Source organism: Ochotona princeps, chromosome 13, assembly GCF_030435755.1.
Source record: "Ochotona princeps isolate mOchPri1 chromosome 13, mOchPri1.hap1, whole genome shotgun sequence".
Lineage (NCBI taxonomy): Eukaryota > Metazoa > Chordata > Mammalia > Lagomorpha > Ochotonidae > Ochotona > Ochotona princeps.
In genome coordinates this window covers 27,107,233-27,126,002 of record NC_080844.1, presented here as the reverse complement: position 1 = coordinate 27,126,002, position 18,770 = coordinate 27,107,233, and the positions used below count along the sequence as shown (strand labels likewise).

Below are 18,770 nucleotides of genomic sequence, written 5' to 3'. Positions count from 1 at the left end.
ATGACTGTAAAATATTGACTTCTTTGTATGTCTCTTTTCTCTTTATATCATTTTTTATTTATGGAGGTGTATGTTTTAAATAACAGGCCCAAATTAAGCCAGTCTATTCTTAATCAACTTATTTTTTATTTTTCTAAAAAGTATATAAACCATAGTTTCTTTTGTGTAGTCCAAATTAAAATACACTGCTGAAATGAAAATAAGCCTACAGGAGTTCCATTAGTATATTCAAAGGCAAATGTTGATAATAATGGCATTTACTTACTGAAATTTTAGCAGTATTAATTCAAAAACAACATGCAGCCCTAACTGCCTTAGATTAAAGAACATAAATTACTGTAAGTTCTGTACTCCAATTGGATAAAAAAAAAAAAAATCCATGCCCTCTTATTAACTATCTCCCTTCCATTGTTTTTTATGTCACTTTAGGCAGAACAGAGCCATTTGGAAGGAATAATAGAATTTTGGAAGCTTACCTGAGATTAAAAAAAGGCAAGTTGGTCTTGTTTTGAGAGTGAATAAAGATTCTCCCAGGACCCTGTACTCGCGGAAAAGCACAGACTCTCCTTCTGTGGAAGGGAGGAGACCATGTTTTGCCTTTAAAAACACTTGTGATGTTGGCTTACTCAGAAAACCAACGTCCAAGCATGTGAGTTTTTGCAGCAGTTGACACGATTTAGGAAGCTCTACTATCAGAGTGCCTCGTTTGATCTTGGCTTCACGTTTTCCATTTCAGCTTCCTGCTAATGCACATTCCGGGAGACAGCAGTGATGGCATCAGTTCTAGAGTCTCTCAGCCCAAAACTGAATTCCTAGCTGCAAGTTTTTGTCTGGTCTGGTCTTGGCTGTTATAGGTATTTGAGGAGTGAACAACAGATGGAAGATCTCTGTTGCTTTCTCTATTTCTTTTAAATAAAATGAAAATAAATACGAACTTTGGAAACAAAAGAAAAGAAAAATCACATTGCAGTTTGAGGTTGTAGAGCTTGGACTTGCCTTGTACGTGTCTCCAGGCCCAGATGACAAGGGACTGCTAAAGCCCACAAACAGAATAGTGCATCAAAGCCTGGCAGGGCCTCAGAGAGCACCCAGGCTGCAGCTTTACAGACACTGTGGATGGAACCAGGCAAAGGACTATTACAGGCCGGTGGATCTCAAACCTACCTGATCATTGCTCATTTCTCGCTTCCATGTTTCCTGCATCTCCTCCTCTGCCAACACGGTTCTTGCTGTGGGAGAAGCAGGGAGGATTAAGATGGGTCTAGTCTTAGGCCATAGCTTATACTAACCAGACACATGCTTCATATATTAAAAAAATAAAGTAAAATAAAACAAAACACAGCAGTGGACAGGGTAGGATGACCATTGAAGAAAGGGCAGAGCTGGAAAGGGAAGGTTTATGCTGATAGCTGAATAAGAACTAGACATAAGGTGATATAAGAGCAGGGCCAGAGAAGAACCATCACACAGACTCTGAGATGGTAGGGAGCATGGAATGTTTAAGTGGCAGGCCAGCATGGTGGTCAGCAGCAGAGAGAGGAAAGAGATGTGACTGGAGGAGTAGGATAAGAGCAGGTCATTAGAGACTTGTCATTTATGGTAAGGGACATATACATTTGTTTTTTAAGAATTGTAATAGGTATCCAGCTCATCATGAAAATTGGCCCCTTAGCATGGTATTGTCTTCATTTTTGTTATGGTTTTCTTTTCTTATTTCGTTTTATGACACAGTTTCATAGGCTCTGGTATTCCCCTAACCCCTCCAAAAAGCCCTCCCCCCATTGTTATGGTTTTCTTTAAGGTTATTTACTTTTATTAAAAAGACAGACTTACAGAGAGACAGAGAGAAAGATCTTCCATCTGCTGCTCAACTCCCCAAGTGGCCACAATGGCCAAGAGCTGAGACAATCTGAAGCGAAGAACCTGGAGCTTCTTCTAGGTCTCTTGCTTGGGTGCAGGGTCCCAAGACTTTGGGCCATTTTCGACTGCTTTCCCAGGCCATAAGCAGGGAGCTGGATGGGAACTGGAGCAGCTGGGACATGAACTGGCACCTACATGGGATCCTGGTGCATTGAAGGTGAGGATTTACCACTGAGCCATTGCACCAGGCCCTGCTGTTGCTGTTTTAATAACGATTCCTGGGTGTAGCAGTCTGATGGTGAGTCAGGTCAGAAGATGGCTTGGCATAGTTAGCCACCAGCTCCTGCACCTGCTAGCCAGCTCCTTCCACTCTGCTAAGGACTCTCTTTTACCTCTGGGAAAGGAGGAAAAGAGAAGCAGCCAGCAAATTTATGTCAACAATTCAAAACCAATTCACCTAAAAAAATTATATTGTGCTCATCTTCAAGAGCACTGTGGCAAAGGTTAGCTAAGTTTGGCAAAAAAGCAAAACCATTAAGGCCTTCTGTTGATGAAGCTGCTGCTAGTGTCTCCTCCCCCTGGTCAGGCTGGTCACCCCAGTTGAGACCCAACCACACTGAAGCCACCCCACACAGATGAGAATCTCTTCTGATTGCACCACAGACTGATAACCAGAGGGTGGCAATCCATGAGTCAGTGCCAAGCTCACTGAAATGGGACAGAGGAGGGATACTGAGGATGAACCCGGGACTGGTGGGGCCCTACAATGCCTTACGTGACCCAGAAGGCCAGGATGTGGCTGGCTGGTGGTGGCTGTTCCATTTCTGTTCCCAGTCCTCGCCATTGTGGGTACTGTGACACAGGGCCCTGGACCAGGGCCAGATGACAGCTGAGGAAGGATACATATGACCTAAATGTGAACTGGCCCTGAGCCATGAGAGTGACTTAGGGGTTGCACAAGCACCCACATGCCTGAGCCTTGCCAACCAGCACTTGTGCTCCCATTAGATCTCTCAAATTCAGCACTGGAGATCTGGCTGGGAATGCCACCTCTGCCTCCTCACTGGCCATTTGACCTTAGGTAAGTTACCTAGGTCCTTGGAGGCTCACGGGGCTTTTCTACAGTGGGAAAGGTGAAGGCAACCTCACTGTCATCACAGGATTATACCGTCTTAGAGGAGGAAGTCAGGTGAATGACAGGGACTTAGAAAGGTAGAGTGATGTCAAAAATGGTGAGGAAAACGGAGAGGTACGGGGAACCAGGATGTCCCTCAAAGAGTTGATGTGAATGGTGAAAGGATGGAAAGGCAAAAATCCCCAGGGCTGGCCATGGGGACAGAGATTTTGTTTTTGGGTCCAACAGAAAAGGCCGAGGGCCATTCCAACCTGTGCCTGCTTCCTACTCAGATCATGATGACTAACTTCTTTCAGGGCTCCTGAAAAGAAAATAAAATGCATAATAAAAGCAGGTGTATTCTATGTCTGAAGAATGTCTTGGGAGAGTATTAAAACATTGGAATGAGTTACCAAAGCAAGCTTGGTATTCTTCCTCTGATGTGTGGGTAGTTCAGATGTGATTGTGGCTGGAGACAGAGGAAGACACTATACGTTGACTGTTCCCTTTTATGGATCCTAGAGCTACATTCACAAGAACTTCCAGGATGTGCACTCCATGAAGATGGTTTTGTTGACTGATGCATTCTAAGCACCTAGCATAAAGCCTGGTGTATAGTAGGAGCTTCATAAATACTCCCTGAATGGATTAACGCTGCCACAGAGCTTGTCTGAGTAGTTGGGCATGAGTCAGGGCGGTTGCAATGTGTTCACTCACTCTCTGGTTCACCTACCTCTTCATAATCCCTGTGGTCTGAGTGTACAAAGAGGATCTCAAAAAGTTCATGGAAATGTGAAATTAAGATAAAATTATTTTGATACACTCTTTAAAAAAAAGATTTCTTCATTTTTATTGGAAAGTCAGATTTTACAGAGAGAAGTAGAGACAAAAAGATCTTCCATCTGCTGGTTCACTCCACAAGTGGTCGCAACAACCAGATAGAGCTGAGCCAATCTGAAACCAGAAGCCAAGAGCTTCTTCTGGGTCTTCCATGTGCATACAAGGTTCCAAGGCTCTGGGCTATCCTCGACTGCTTTCCCAGGCCACAAGCGGGGGGCTGGAAAGGAAATGGAAGAGCCAGGATGCAAACTGGCGCCCATATGGGGTCCTGGCGCATGCAAGGCAAGGATTTAGCCACTAGGCTACTGCGCCAGGCCTGTATGCACATTTTTTTTAAACCAGTGCACAGTGTTTTCATAACACATACTCCCTATAAGGACCTCTTGTGTGAGTTACCCAGTGACTTTCAAACCCCAGGGAATTTAGATAAGGTGTATCAGTTCTCTCCATCAGGAATTTGCATGGGGAGCAAGGAGTCAAGCCCACTAACACAAAGGTTCAATGAGAAGCATTCTGCTCTCACATGAGTAACATAAGCTAGCAGGCCTGCCAAGGACTAGCTCCAAAAGCTCCAAGACTTTGGGGGATAACCCCAGTCCTAACCTTGCAGATTTTACTTTTTACGTGTTTGCCTATAGTCTAAAAGACTGAATCTTGAGAAAAATGAAGGACTGAAATTCCTAGTAATAAATCTCCCATCTGCATACATGAAGGGACCAATGAAAATCATTTAGAGTGTTTTTGGTGCAAGCTCTAGTTTGATGGAAGTCAAATATAGAGAAGAAAGTTTCTAAATTATTGTTGCTTTATTCTTTTTGAAGTTTCTGTGACTATTGCCCAAATAATCATAATTTTTTCTTTTATTTTTAAGATTTTTATTTATTTTTATTGCAAAGTCAGATATACAGAGAGGAGGAGAGACAGAGAGGAAGATCTTCTATCTGATGATTCACTCCCCAAGTGACCGCAACAGCCGATGCTGAGCCCAAGGCTCAGGATGCAGAGTCCCAAGGCTTTGGGCCGTCCTCGACTGCTTTCCCAGGCCACAAGCAGGGAACTGGATGGGAAGCAGGTCTGCTGGGATTAGAACCGGCGCCCATATGGGATCCCGGCGCATTCAAGGCGAGGACTTTAGCTGCTAGGCCACCTCACCAGGCCCAAATAATCATAATTTTCAAAAGCAAACTTTCTAACAGGTGGGCAGCTGTCAGGTATCTGGGTCACTCTGATGTGTGCTTACAAGGTCACTGATTAAAACTGTTCTGTTATGCCATGGTGAGCACATTGGAATCACAGTGACTTCCTAGGCACGATGGCCTTGCAGCAGAAACATGCATTCTAGTTCATTGTTCAGATTCACAGAGAAGAATGAGTGAATGTATGTGTCCAGGCCTGTTATTAGCATCAGGACATGCAGACCTGCCAAAGGCCAGTTCCAAAGGCTCCAAGCCTCCAGAAGGCCATCTCTGCCTCCTTCTTCTCCAGCCGAAGAGGGGAAGCCACATCATGCAGTGTGAGGAGGGAAACAGAGACCACTTTAAGGGCCTTAGAAGGGGTGTGGAAATGGGTTGGAATCAATTATTAGTGCTTCATCCTGGTATCAGAAACTTTGCTTTCTTCCCTTCACAACTCTTCCTTCCTCCTGCTGCTGACGGCCTGGAGCAGCGACCAGAACAACCACTCTGAAGACCACAATTAGATGCACAGTGTGCATCCTGCTTTTCAGACAGTCTTGAGCCTCTTGCTCTGACGGTCCACATACTCTGGCAGACGACACTGAGGTATGTCTGTCCAGCTATGCTTTAAAGATGAAGAAGAAGAGGTCTGGAGAAGCTAGCTAACGGGGCTTATCTAGCTCCATAGGTGGTAGCTAGTATTAGCAATGGCATCAGACTGCTTGGCACTTGGCACCTACACTGCGTTAGTTCTGTAACTTGGGGGTTGGTAATTCGGTTTTCTCATCAGTGTAGTGAAAAGAAAGGACATCTGGTTCTTAGGGTGTTGGAAGGTTCAAGTAGATAAGGCATCATAGTTAGCAGAGTACTAAATGCTCACAAGTGACCTACAACTGCTATTATTGTGAAAAACATCATTAACACAGAGAGGCAGCTGTTGAGCCTGGGCCTGAATCTGATGCTTTTGCCATGACACAGTGCTGCACCCAACACCAGGCTTTGCATCTTTCTCCATTTAATCCCCTTCGTCTATGTCATCCCCAGCTTTCAAAATAGTTGCAGAATGAACTCTCTAAATGTTGAACTTGAACTCTGCACACATTTTAGTTTTATTTTTGAAAGAGTTACAGACAGAGAGATCTTGCTACCGTTGGTTCATTCCCAGCACAGCCAGAGCTGAGCTGGTCTGAAATCAGGAACCAGGAACTTCTGGGTCTCCTACATGGGTGCATGGCCCCAAGGCTTTAGGCTGTCCTCTGCTGCTTTCTCAGGCCATTAGCAGGGAGCTGGATCAGAAGTGGAGTAGTCTAGACTAGAACCGGTTACCTATACAGGATGCTACGACTTGCAGGTGCACAAAAAGCTTGCTATGCCACCATGCCAGCTCCCATTTAAAAAATGTCATTTTATTAACTTTGTAAACATTGTGATCCCTTTGATTCCTACTTAACATTCTGACAGGCTTGAAAGATGTGACAACATTACAGCACATGGCTGAGACGTATCAGTTGATACAGGAAAAGAAAAGTCTGTTTCCTGGGGCTGCCCCCACAGGCTCGAGACATTTGACTGTAACAAGGAAACTACTGCTTCTTAACAGCCTTAGCACCAACCACCAATTCGAAATAATGCCATCGGCCAATGGTGGGAAGCAGAAGAGTGGCTGGACAGAGCTTCCAGGCCAACCTCTGGTTCACTCCAAGGGCTGCCACCACAGGGGCGCTCTGGGTACACAAAGCAGAAGTGGCTGCTCAGAAGTTAATGAATGAAAAAAAAAAAAGAAGTTAATGAATGAAATCTCTGTAAAAGGGGCTATCTACAGACCACACTGAGAGAAGATGCTGTCTGGGGCAGCTGCCCTTGAAACACAGTATCTCCCGGAAGAGTTGTTAGAGCAGGCAGTGGGAGGTTGGAGCTCATTAGGAGGTGTCTGACAGCCAACTTAGGACTCATTTCCTTTCACTGCTGGAAAGGTGCACATTGAATTCCCATCCACCATTCTTGGCTGCAATCTAGAAAGGGAGCACACTTCTGAGGCCCCTGCCTTCAGGGGACTTCTACTTGAGTTGAAAACCAGCAGCACAGGAAACATGTGAGAAGGTCACACAAGACAAGTCTTTGACCCAGGCTGCATTCAGTCTAAGCACTTCTCCAGATAATGTAGGTCATTTGGTAACCCACTTCTTCAAATCTTAAATCTCCAGCACACATTCCTAACACTTCTTGGAAGAAAGACGGTACTATTGCCATGCATTTTGATCTTTCTTTCAAAATGAATTTATTATTAGTTATTATTACCGTGGGACTTTTTCTATAAGGGATATCTTTAAATTAGACACCAATCTCCACTGCCATTTGTGTTCCTTTTTCTCCTTACAGCCCAAATGTGAACCTCCTCAGTCATGTTATCATCTTTATTTTTTTGGAAGTTAAAATTCAGAATTGGGGGGAAAATTACAAATATTTCATGTATCAATTTATCTATTAAATATGTATACCGAGTAAATATATGCATATACATACTTGATATGTGCACACATATATGTATGCACACACATATATGTGCATATGTACCAAGTATTATCTATGTATATACATATACAATGATTATTTTCCTTTGCTGTGGGTTGCTGCATCGCATACAGTATGTTCAATGTATGTTTCAGTGATTGAGAAAACAAATTTCATAGTCTGGCTATGTTTAGCTTCTGAGCCTAGGTCCCTTCACCTGCAAAATTGGAATAAGCAACTCTTTTTGTCAAGGTCAAGGTCATTGTGAGTAACAAAACAATGAGGGCATGCGCTAGACATCATGGACATTCCCTTACAGTATAAGAGCTAAAAATGATTGGCTATTTACTATTGACAGTATGCTCCATGCTTTACGTACAGCATCATATTTAATCCTCAAAACAACCCTGGAACCATTTTGCCCACTTTACAGATGAGGTAACTGAGGCAAAGAAAAGTTACAGCATTTGTGTAACAGCACACAGCCAGGGAGTAGCAGAGAGAATTTGGGCCCAGAACCACAGAGTTTGAACCCAGGCCAAGTGGGTGGGTCTGCAAGGCCCAGAATCTTAACCATAAAAATGGTGAACATTCTTGTCAAGACTATTTAGTTGAAATATAAACAGATTCTTTTTTCTCTTTTTCTCTTTTTCTTTCTTTCTTGCTTTCTTTTTTTCTCTATCTTTTCTTTCCCATCCTTCCTTCTTTCCTCCCTGCCTGCCCCTCTCTCTTTCTTTCTTTCTCTTCTCTTTCTTTTTTTCTTTCCTCCCTCCCCTCATTTTCTTCCTTTCTTCCTTTTTTTGATTTAGATGATATGAAACACTTGTTGGCAACTGAATTCACTGACAAGCCCGAACCTTTTGTCAGTATAAAAATAAAGTTTCTGTAACTTTATAAGTGAGCCTTTACTCGTGGCTAAGACACCAGAGTCCTACATTGAAGTCTTGGGTTGGATGCTCAGTTCCTGCTCCTGACTCCAGCTTCCTGCCAAGGTGATAATTAGATTCCTGCATCTGTGAAACTCCCAGGCTTTGGCTCCAGCTTAGCTTCAGCCATTGCAAGGTTCTGGGGAATTAACTAGCAATGGGTGTGTGATTTCTCTTCCTTCCTTCCTTCCTTCCTTCCTTCCTTCCTTCCTTCTATTTCCTCCCTCTTTCTTTCTTCCTCAAATTAATTTTTAAAAGTCATTAAAAAATCAATGAACTACCTGCGTGGTAGCCTAGCAGCTAAAGTTCTTGCCTTACATGCGTCAGGATCCCATATGCGCACCGGTTCTAATCCTGGCAGCCCTGCTTCCCACCCAGCTCCCTGCTTGTGGCCTGGGAAAGCAGTCGAGGACAGCCCAAAGCCTTGGGACCCTGGACTCGCGTGGGAGACCTGGAGGAAGCTCCTCGCTCCTGGCTTCAGATTGGCTCACCTCTGGTTGCTGCAGCCACTTGGGGAGTAAAACTAAATAAACCTTTAAAACAAAAGTTCAGGAAACTCCCTAGTTATAGTGAACTTCATCATTCATATAATTAAAGACAATAAATTCAACGTTTAAGCTGAAATATTAAAAATGTGATGAAAAGATAAAGTTTGGAATGGAGCATTTACTTTGGATCTTTATGATCAATCGCTTACTGATCTAGACTTCAGGTAGATATGTGTCTTGTCTTAAACAAGCATGATAAATGATGCATTGATTTAGCATTTATTATTATTATTATCATTATTATTATTTGCCAGCACTGGTAAAGGGATCTGTAAATTTGACATGATGTGTTTCTACCAGAAAGACTACACTTAGATACTCTGTTCTTTTTAAATGGGACAAATTTCGCATTGTCTGTCATTTCCTTACGAGAAATAGACAACTAAGAAATGATATTAAGACTGTCACAGAAACACAATGAGGATTTCAGTAAGCATTTCTGTGTACTCCCTGTTGAAACTTGGTTGGCATGTCTTACTCGTCTGCAGAAACTGAGTGGTTAAAAAAAGACATCTCAAATGTAAAAATTATTATGCCTCTGTCATTAGCCAGAAAAAAAACAACTGGCAGGGAAAGCGTAGAGTCATAGAGACTACAAACTCTCCAGTGGAAGCTGCCTGTGTGGGCTGCCCTTCACCCAGGGCACTGGCGTGGAAGGCACTGGAGGCCTCCACTTCACCAGCCCACAAACGCACTGCACTTGGCTTCCTGTCCTCTTGGTGCCTTTCAACACCTGTTCATTCTCCCTGGCATGCTCTTTTGCAGAAATCTTTTTCCCATCACTGCATTTCTTTCAGATCGCCAAATCCAAAGATCCCTCTCAGCCTCCCAAACTCAGTTGGGCCCCCTGTCCTTTTCTTTCATTGGGATCAAACATGGCCTTTGTAATTGTATATTTGCATGATGTACCTGGCCATCTCCACAGGAACAGGAACAAATCTGGTTTTAGGCACCTATATTCACAGAATCTGATTTGTGCTGGACACGTATGAGATGCTTGAGAAAGAGAACCTCATCACCTGATACCTGGGCCAGTGGTGCTGCTTCTACCAAAGCAGATCCCAGGGTGGGGGGTGATTGTCTCCTCCTGTCGGATCACTCAGGCCAATCACTCATGATTTCACGTCCACACTGGGATGGTGGGAAGCATCATAATGACGTTGATTGGTAGAACTAGGGACTTACTGTATAGATTTGTAGTGCAATGCTAAATCATTGAGCAGTTTTCTCAGCACACAAGGGCACACTTAAACAAAGACTGGATGGCAGAGTTGCCAGTTGGGCTGATTTTCAGAGGCGCACGTCCTCAACCATTAGGGTCAGGGAGGCACCCGCTGGTATGTGTCCACAGTCGATGGACTTGCTGACATTTTTGTCTTCCATTCTGGCAGCAGTATCAGAATGGAAGTACACGAAGGTGACATTGCTTGACTAAGCCTATAATGATGCTCACACACACACAAAAAAGTTTCTTAACAAATCAAAGTGCAAATGTTATTGATTACATGTCTCGTGACTGACAGTGAGTCAGTTACCACATTGTGCATGAGACCTGCAAGTCTGGGGGTAAAAGCCAAACCCCACACAGAGAAGGGCGCTGGCCCCAGGTGGGGCCCTCCGGCTGCTACCCCTGCTCCTTCCCTCCCGCATCCTCACCTCACACCTCTCTGTTCTGCCCTTCCAGCAAGCCTAGGCCAGGACTTCTCTACATCCTTCCTATTATGCTTTCTGGGTCTGGAACCTGGACAAACCAAGCTGAAATCTGACATCAATTTGCCACCCTTTTCAGGAATCCCAACACATATGGGAGCACACTCACTTAAACTCCCTTTTAAAGAAAGGCGATCAATTGTTTAGTGTGAGAGCAAACCCAGAGTTCCAGTACTTAAAAAGCACGGACCACAGTGCATCTTTGCGGTCAGCTCTCCTTCTGCTTCCGCCCTCTCCTAGCGCACACAGCAGGCTCAGGAAACAGCTCTAGAGCTTTCATCGGTCCCTACCTCTTTCTCCTCACTCCGTCTGGCCTCCCGGTAGGATCCTGTGGGACTGGCTTCTCCTATGAATCTATTAGTATGCCGGCTCTCTGCCAGCCTGCTGGTTCTCCTACGAGGCAGAGGCTTGTCCCTGACAGCCCCTTCGCCCTTGCTATAAGACAGCCCCCGACCTCAGCTTTTTTTCTCATCAGAAATGCCGAAGACAGGATGAAATCTGCGGACGTGACCCGTTTCTTCTCTAAGTGGGCTGAGCCAGGCTCCCAATCTTCACTCCTGTTTTACTTGCCAGAACTGAGTTTTGCTAGAGAGCAGGAAGTGGCTACCTGTGTCCTGTCGTGGGATTCAGAAGCCCCAAGTGGCAAATTTGGACTCAAACTTTAGGCAGGTCACTTGAGCTTTCTGAATTTGATCATCTCTACACTGTGGCTGGGCTGACTCCACATAAATGCGCCTTGCTTTTGCTCCGCTCAGCTCCCTTCCCATATTTAAGAGCTTGCACTTAGACACTCTTAAAAAAAAAAGTTTGCATGAAGTATCAATTGACCCGGTAGCTTCTGAAGCTGCGGAGGTTCCGGAAAGGCCTCCCACTAGCGACCTCAGGCACTCCCGCAGCCTGCGCAGGGGGTCCCCCCGCAGCTGCCATAGCCCCCTGCGCCCCACCGCACCTGGGACATAGCTCTGCAGGAGGTCTGAGAGTTGGGAAGCTAGTAAGACTTCCCGAGGGTCGGTCACTCCTTTTTACTCTAATTTGCCTTCAAGACTCCTCGGTGGGGCCTCCTCCTCCTCCTTCTCCGGGAAGAGTAGCAGCCGCAGACCGCGCTACTTCCTTTCGCCCTGGCCGCCCCCAGCCGCCCCCGGCCAGGAGTCCTGTCCTCTGCGCCCCGCTGGCTCACTGGGCACTCCGACGCCCAGGAGCTCCCTCTCGGGGCGGCGCGCGGTGGCCGCCGGCCGGGTTGACAGCAGCGCCCGCCGCGATTCGCCTGCCAGCCCGCCCGCCCGTCCGCCCACGTGCGCCGAGAGGAACGAAGCGCTAGCAGTCGCCGCACCCGCGCTTGCCGCCGGTGGGTGCCTCACCTCCGGGGCCGAGCGGGGGCCGTAACGCGAGCCCCATCGCCGGGCTCGACATTTGCATAACTCGGCTCCCCTCCACGCCACCTCCCCGCGACCCCTTCTTTCGGACTCAGGGTTGGAGATGCGAGTCGGGCTCCCCTCCGAGGCGTCGTCTTGCCCGTGGTCAGCGCGGGGGCCGCGGGACAGGCCGGAGCGCAGGCGGAGCGGGCTGGCGCACGTGGTAAGAGCACAGCTTTCTTTCCTAATCGCGGACTTTCTTTTTTAGAAACGGGGCTTGGGACGTTTTTTGCGGAGGATGGAGCACCTTCGAGGGTGCTAACCTGGCCGCGATTTCTTTTCTCAATCTTTTATTTGGATTCACAATTGGAAAAGAGCGCTCAGGGCGAGCGGAAAACTTTCGCAATTTTGTCCTGGGTGCTTGAGGTCCGGGAGGCCGTCCGCAGCTAAGGACTCGCTCTTTTGAGACGGGCAGTGAGAGGGGTTGGGGAATGGCACCTAGGTGGAGGGGCAGAGGCGGTGCCCAGCCGCGCCGGGGCCCTGACCGCCGAGCGCCGGCCGGGGCAGGTGAGCGGCGGGGAGCCGCTTGCAGAGCCGCGCTCCCTCCACGGCGTGGCGCCGTGGCTCCTGCCCACCCCGGTCCCCTCGAGGCTGCGGCCACCGCTTTGGGTGGGGGCGCGAAGAGGACCGGGCGGACCTCGGCGCGGGGAACGCCGCCCGCACAGACGCCCGCGAACCAGGCTTGGGGACGCGGGGCCGGCCAGGCTCCGGGTGCGAGCTGCGGTTGCGCTAGCAGGTGGGAACCGTGACTTCCAGCGACTCACATCCCACCTCTCTCTGGATCTCTGACAAGTTGTGTGTGTTTTTTTTTTAATTGCTTTCGGAACAAACGCGAGAGAGGTTCCCAAAGGTTTATTTATGTTTTTTGACTCACAAAGGAAAACACGTGTGGGGTGATGGGGTCTCCAAACCGGCGCGTTCTTTAGGATGTTTGCTGTCACTCGGGACCGCCTGGAGCTTCCCGAGTGGCTCGAGATGGCTGCGGACGAAGGCGAGACCTCCCTGTGTGTGTGTTCTGGAGTAGGGCTCACCCACGTTTAGGGCGCTCCCCTCCGCCCCGCGGGCCGTGGGAGGGCCAGCGGGGCCGAGAACAGCCTTGGCAGAGCGCGCGGCGCGCCCGGGCCGGCTGTGCCGCCGGGGGAGCGCGTCTGCGAGGCGGGCGCACGGGCGCGTTGTCAACAGGGAGGGGTGTAGCGTAAGGTGTGCGAGTGGGTGTGTGAAGAGGGCCGCGGGGGTGGGAGTGTGTGGAGCGGAAGTGGAGCGAGTGTGTAAGAGCGTGTGTGTGTGTGCGCGCGTGGCGGGGAAGGGTGAGTGTCCAAGTCTCCATCTGGACACCCCCACGCAGCCGGCCGCCCAGACGCGCCGGGAAGGGCGCCCGCTCGGCGCAGCAGCTGCGGGTGGGGGGCGGACAGCGCGCAGCAGGGGCGAGCGGGAGCCGCCGGCGCGTCGCTCTCGAAGCTCCCTTCCTCCCGGGGTCTACCCCCACCCCACCCCACCCCACCCCAAGGCGCCCCAAAAGACTCAAACAAACAAACAACCCAAACCTGTTCCGTTTTCGCTCCTGTATAAATAGAACAGACTTTCCAAAAAAGCAATACCGCATTCACTCTTATCACCAGCCACTTCTTTCCACCCAGTAATTCAGAAAAAAGCAGTCAGCTTCCGTGAATGCAACTAGCTTTTTTTTTTTTTTTTCTTTCTTCGCTGCCTCCTTTTGCTTGCGGTTTTGAGCTGCCAAGAAAGTGAGTAGGGGTTTGACTGTAGTGTCTCGGCTCCGCTCGGTTTCTTTCCGAAGTTTAATTTTCCGGAATGGCTCCAAACAAGGACTGGGGAGGCGGAGCCGCCGGTACCGGATCTTCGCCTTTTTTGGAAAGTCGGGGGACAACCGGAATTCCTCCCCGCTTGGGGAGGAGGCTGAGCCGCCGCCGCAGCCCCGACTCTCCGGGCTCTCGGGTTCGGGGTCGCAGCGGGCTGCGCGACGCGCCCCCTCCCCACGGGACCCCCAACCCCTCGCCGGGGGTCCCCGGGACCTGTCAGCCCCGAGCCGCGCGCCCGGCGGAGCGCCTATGCAAACGGACCGTGTGACGGCAAAAGCCGCCCGGCCCAGCCCTGTTCCTCAGTCCATATATGGGCAGTGACGTCACGGGCATTGAAGCCCTGCCCTTAAATACTTAGAGCAACACTTTTCCGTCTAACTGAGAGAGCCGCAATTGATTAATAGCTCGGCGAGGGGACACACTGACTGTTATAATAACACTACACCAGCAACTCCTGGCTTCCCGGCAGCCAAATAGGAGTGCGTGGCTGATAGCCTTTTTTCCCCCCTTTTCTTTCTTTTTTTTTTTTACAGCAGCAACTTGTTTGCCAGTTTGATTTCTGTTGGATTTTTTTTTTGGGGGGTGGCTGTTTCCAAGTGTGGAGGGCAAAAGGAGATACCAGCCCGGGCTCAGTCCAACCTCCCTCCAAAACGGCTTCTCTGACACTCCAGGTAGCGAGGGCGTTGGGTCTGCAGGTTGTGCGAGGAGCAAATGATGACCGCCAAGGCCGTAGACAAAATCCCAGTAACTCTCAGTGGTTTTGTGCACCAGCTGTCTGACAACATCTACCCGGTGGAGGACCTCGCCGCCACGTCGGTGACCATCTTTCCCAATGCCGAGCTGGGAGGCCCCTTCGACCAGATGAACGGAGTTGCCGGAGGTAAGCGGCGTGCCCCTCTTCCCAACCTGGGACCCGCGCGGCTCGGCGGTGGTGGGTGGGGTTCGGGTGGTTGTGCGGGATTCGCAGGGGAGGGTTGTGGTTGGGGGTGGACGGTGTCGACCGCGCTGGCGTGGAAGAGTGGAAGTAGGTAATGGAGGAGCCCGCGAGAACCAGGGACCAGTGCGCCCGAGGTGGGCGCGCGGGCAGATGCTCCAGGTCGCCTGCGAACTGGCGTGCGTGCGCCCCGGCGCGCTAAACCGCGGGTGGGGATGGGGTGAGACAGGCACCCACGCGGGGATGGGATGGACTAGGCGCTTGCGGGGGCTTCCGGCTCTTCCGCTGGCCGTATTTCGGCTTTCCCTCTTCCGGAGTAGGGGCAAAGTGCCGGTAAAGTTCGGGGCTCCAGGGGAAGAGATGCGCGTCTGGAGAGCCTAGCGGCGGAGACGCGCCAGAGAGCGCCCTTAACTCCCGCCCAGGGCAGAGCCGACCTAGGGAGAATCTCAGAGCACGCTCCATGTGTGGCTTTGAGGCACGTTCCCACCTTCGACCGGCCCGCGGAGCAGAGGGTGTTAGTGAGGCGGGGGCATGGGCCGGCGCGGAGGAGGCGAGGGGGTGTTGGAGGAGGACGAGCAGCCGCGGGAAGCAGCCCCCGGACTGCAGAGGGAGGCCCGCGGGGGCACCGGCGCCTCTGGTTTCCTTGGCGATGCTGTGTAAAGTGGCCTCCCGCGGTCCCCCTTTCTCGAAGCCGGGTCAGTGGCGGTCTCGGGCCCGTGGCGGAGAAGCGCAGGTGTCAGGCCAACCTGAGATGGTTCTGTTGGAAGGCAAACCTACAGAACTCCTTCCTCCGTAGCTCACTCAGCCATCCTCTCCAGCAATCCTCCTCTGCCGAAGCGCGGCGGGAGAGGGAGAGAAAGAAAGCACCAGTATTGGGAGGTGGAGGGAAATCTCGGACGCCCTCTCCCTTCTCAGGCTCCTTTCTGTGGCTAGCACCTTCTGGATAGGTGCAGGGGTGGGGTGGGGAGAGTGGTCTGCTCACCCTCTACCGCTACCTCCACTCTCAATCCCAGCCACGAGATTTCCCCAGGTGGGGGGGGGGGAGGGAGAGAAGTTCCAAGCAGATGGGAAATTTTTAATATTGTTGTTGCTATTATTGGGTGTTTTTATTGGGGACTAGAGCCACAGATGGCTTTGTGGAAGGGCTAGGAGAAGCTCATGCCACGTTCCTGGAGGTATTTCTTGAGTCGTAGACTCTCACATTGCCACAGTGGGATTCTGAGCTGGGCTCTCTGGCTGTCTCTAGGGCTCCATGTCCCCACCTGTTGGGCTTGGGCCCTTTCTGGGCTTGGGAAAAGGGACCCAGGCGGGACTGTGTGAGAACTGATTCTTGGCTGCAGGCTCATTCTCCACCTCCACTGTGCCTTTCCCCTTCCCAGATGGCATGATCAACATTGACATGACTGGAGAGAAGAGGTCTTTGGATCTCCCATATCCCAGCAGCTTTGCTCCTGTCTCAGCACCCAGAAATCAGACCTTGACTTACATGGGCAAGTTCTCCATCGACCCCCAGTATCCTGGTGCCAGCTGCTACCCAGAAGGCATCATCAATATTGTGAGCGCAGGCATCCTTCAAGGGGTCACTTCCCCAGCCTCCACTACTGCTTCCTCCAGCGTCAACTCTGCCTCCCCCAACCCGCTGGCCACAGGACCCCTAGGTGTATGCACCATGTCGCAGACCCAGCCTGACCTGGACCACCTCTACTCGCCACCGCCACCGCCACCCTATTCTGGTTGTGCCGGGGATCTCTACCAGGACCCCTCCGCCTTCCTGACTGCAGCCACCACCTCCACCTCCTCTTCTCTGGCCTACCCGCCACCTCCTTCTTATCCATCCCCCAAGCCTGCTACGGACCCTGGTCTCTTCCCCATGATCCCAGACTATCCTGGCTTCTTTCCGCCTCAGTGCCAGAGGGACCTGCATGCTACTGCTGGCCCGGACCGAAAGCCCTTTCCCTGCCCCCTGGACTCCCTGAGGGTGCCCCCTCCACTCACTCCACTCTCTACCATTCGTAACTTTACTTTGGGGGGCCCCAGTGCCGGGGTCACAGGGCCAGGGGCCGGTGGAGGCAACGAAGGACCCCGGCTGCCTGGCAGCAGCTCGGCTGCTGCAGCCGCAGCCGCCTATAACCCTCATCACCTGCCGTTGCGGCCCATCTTGAGGCCTCGCAAGTACCCCAACAGACCTAGCAAGACCCCTGTGCATGAGCGACCCTACCCGTGCCCGGCTGAAGGCTGTGACCGGCGGTTCTCACGCTCTGACGAGCTCACCAGGCACATCCGCATCCACACGGGTCACAAGCCATTCCAGTGCCGGATCTGCATGCGCAACTTCAGCCGCAGTGACCACCTCACCACCCACATCCGCACCCACACCGGGGAGAAGCCCTTCGCCTGTGACTACTGTGGTCGCAAATTTGCCCGGAGCGATGAGAGGAAGCGCCACACCAAGATCCACCTGCGACAGAAGGAACGCAAGAGCAGTGTGCCCTCCTCCTCCGTGCCGGCCCCCTCTGGGGCCCCCTGTCCTGGGGGCACACAGTCTGGGGGTACCCTGTGCGGTAGCAACAGTGGTGGCACTATGGGCGGAGGGCCGCTGGTCCCTTGCTCCTCTAGGACCCGGACACCTTGAGATGAGACTCAGGCTGACACTTGCTCCTTGAGGCCCTAGTCAACTTCCTCCACTTGAACCCCAAGACAAACACTACCATCCTCCGACCCAACTCTTCAAATGCCTGCCTTCCCTTCCTCCTTCCCTTGTGGGGAGAGGGCCTTGGTGGCACTGGGCGCTGTTCCCTCTCCCTTTAGAGAGGGGAGCCCGTGGATGAGTGGACAGTCACCTGGAGGGACGTGGGGAGGCCAGGGCTGGAGGTGTGGGCCTGCAGGACTGAGGCCTGACCCTGCTTTGGGAGATTGCTTGAGCCGGTTCTGCTCCTCAGCTTCCTGGTGTTCTTTTGACTCCTTACCCATGCTCCTGGATGTCAGAGCAGGTGTGAGACTTTTCCTTACAGTAGGTTGGGAGATGCTGATCCCTGCAAGTGGGGACAGGAAAAAAGACAACTGATGTGCACTTTACGGCTTGGGATTGACTTGGGGGATGCCTTCTGTGTCCTAGAAGCAGAACAGTGAGTCACAGTGTGTCTGGTTGGCTCAGCCCTGAAGCAATATGTATTATAAACTCAGAGAACAGAAGTGCAATGTGACAGGAGGGACATAGCAATACCTGCTCCTTTTTGAGTTGTTGGAGAAACGTAAAGACTATTTTTTCAGTGTCTATCCACTAGATTGTGTGTATTTTTGATGTGCACTGTTCTCCAAGTTCTGGCCCTTTGGGAAACCAATGTAAAGCATTTATGATCTCTTGAAATGAGTCAGAGGTTAACTTATTTAAAGAGGAAATGTACATATATTCTCTGAAACTAGGATGCATGCAGTTGTGTTGGAAGTGTCCTTGTGCCTTGTGTGATGTAGACGATGTTACAGGGTCTGCATGTAAATGGGTTGCCTTACTATGGAAAAAAAAAATCACTCCCTGGGTTTAGTATGGCTGTATAGTTCTGCCTATTAATATTTGGAATTTTTTTTAGAAAGTATATTTTTGTATGCTGTTTTGTGACTGAAAAGTGTTCCCTTTGTAGTCAGATTTCAGATAAGAATGTATATAATGTTGCTGGAGCTGCTTTGTTTGGATATTAGCTCTTAGTAGTCGTGGAAAAAAAATAAATGATTTATTCTAATGCAGAACCACTAACCTAAGTGCAGACAATGGATGGTTTATAACTATGGTGTAAATAAATAGCTTTCAACAATATTTTTTTGCTGCAGAAATCACTGATGAGGTAGCTGCTGAGTGGGAATTAAAGTCATTCAACACCTATGGAGCTATTAGACTAAGCACCAGGAGTTAAGGTGCTTTGACCAGA

At 50.2% G+C, this 18,770-nt stretch overlaps 1 protein-coding gene across 5 annotated transcripts in view; it reads left to right on the top strand.

The window, feature by feature from the left end:
- The window catches only part of EGR2 (early growth response 2), an 80,332-nt gene extending 61,562 nt beyond the window's left edge, over positions 1–18,770 (top strand). For 2 of the 5 annotated variants that reach the window (XM_058671668.1, XM_058671666.1), the window contains exons 3-4: positions 14,685–14,793; positions 16,227–18,770. In XM_058671668.1, the coding sequence (XP_058527651.1) occupies positions 14,775–14,793; positions 16,227–17,479 (1,272 nt within the window). In that variant the 5' untranslated portion in view covers positions 14,685–14,774 and the 3' untranslated portion in view covers positions 17,480–18,770. Of the gene's footprint in view, positions 1–12,062; positions 12,260–14,450; positions 14,794–16,226 lie in introns of those variants that run through there. The other 3 variants (XM_036495811.2, XM_004583413.2, XM_058671667.1) reach the window with 3 other exon arrangements.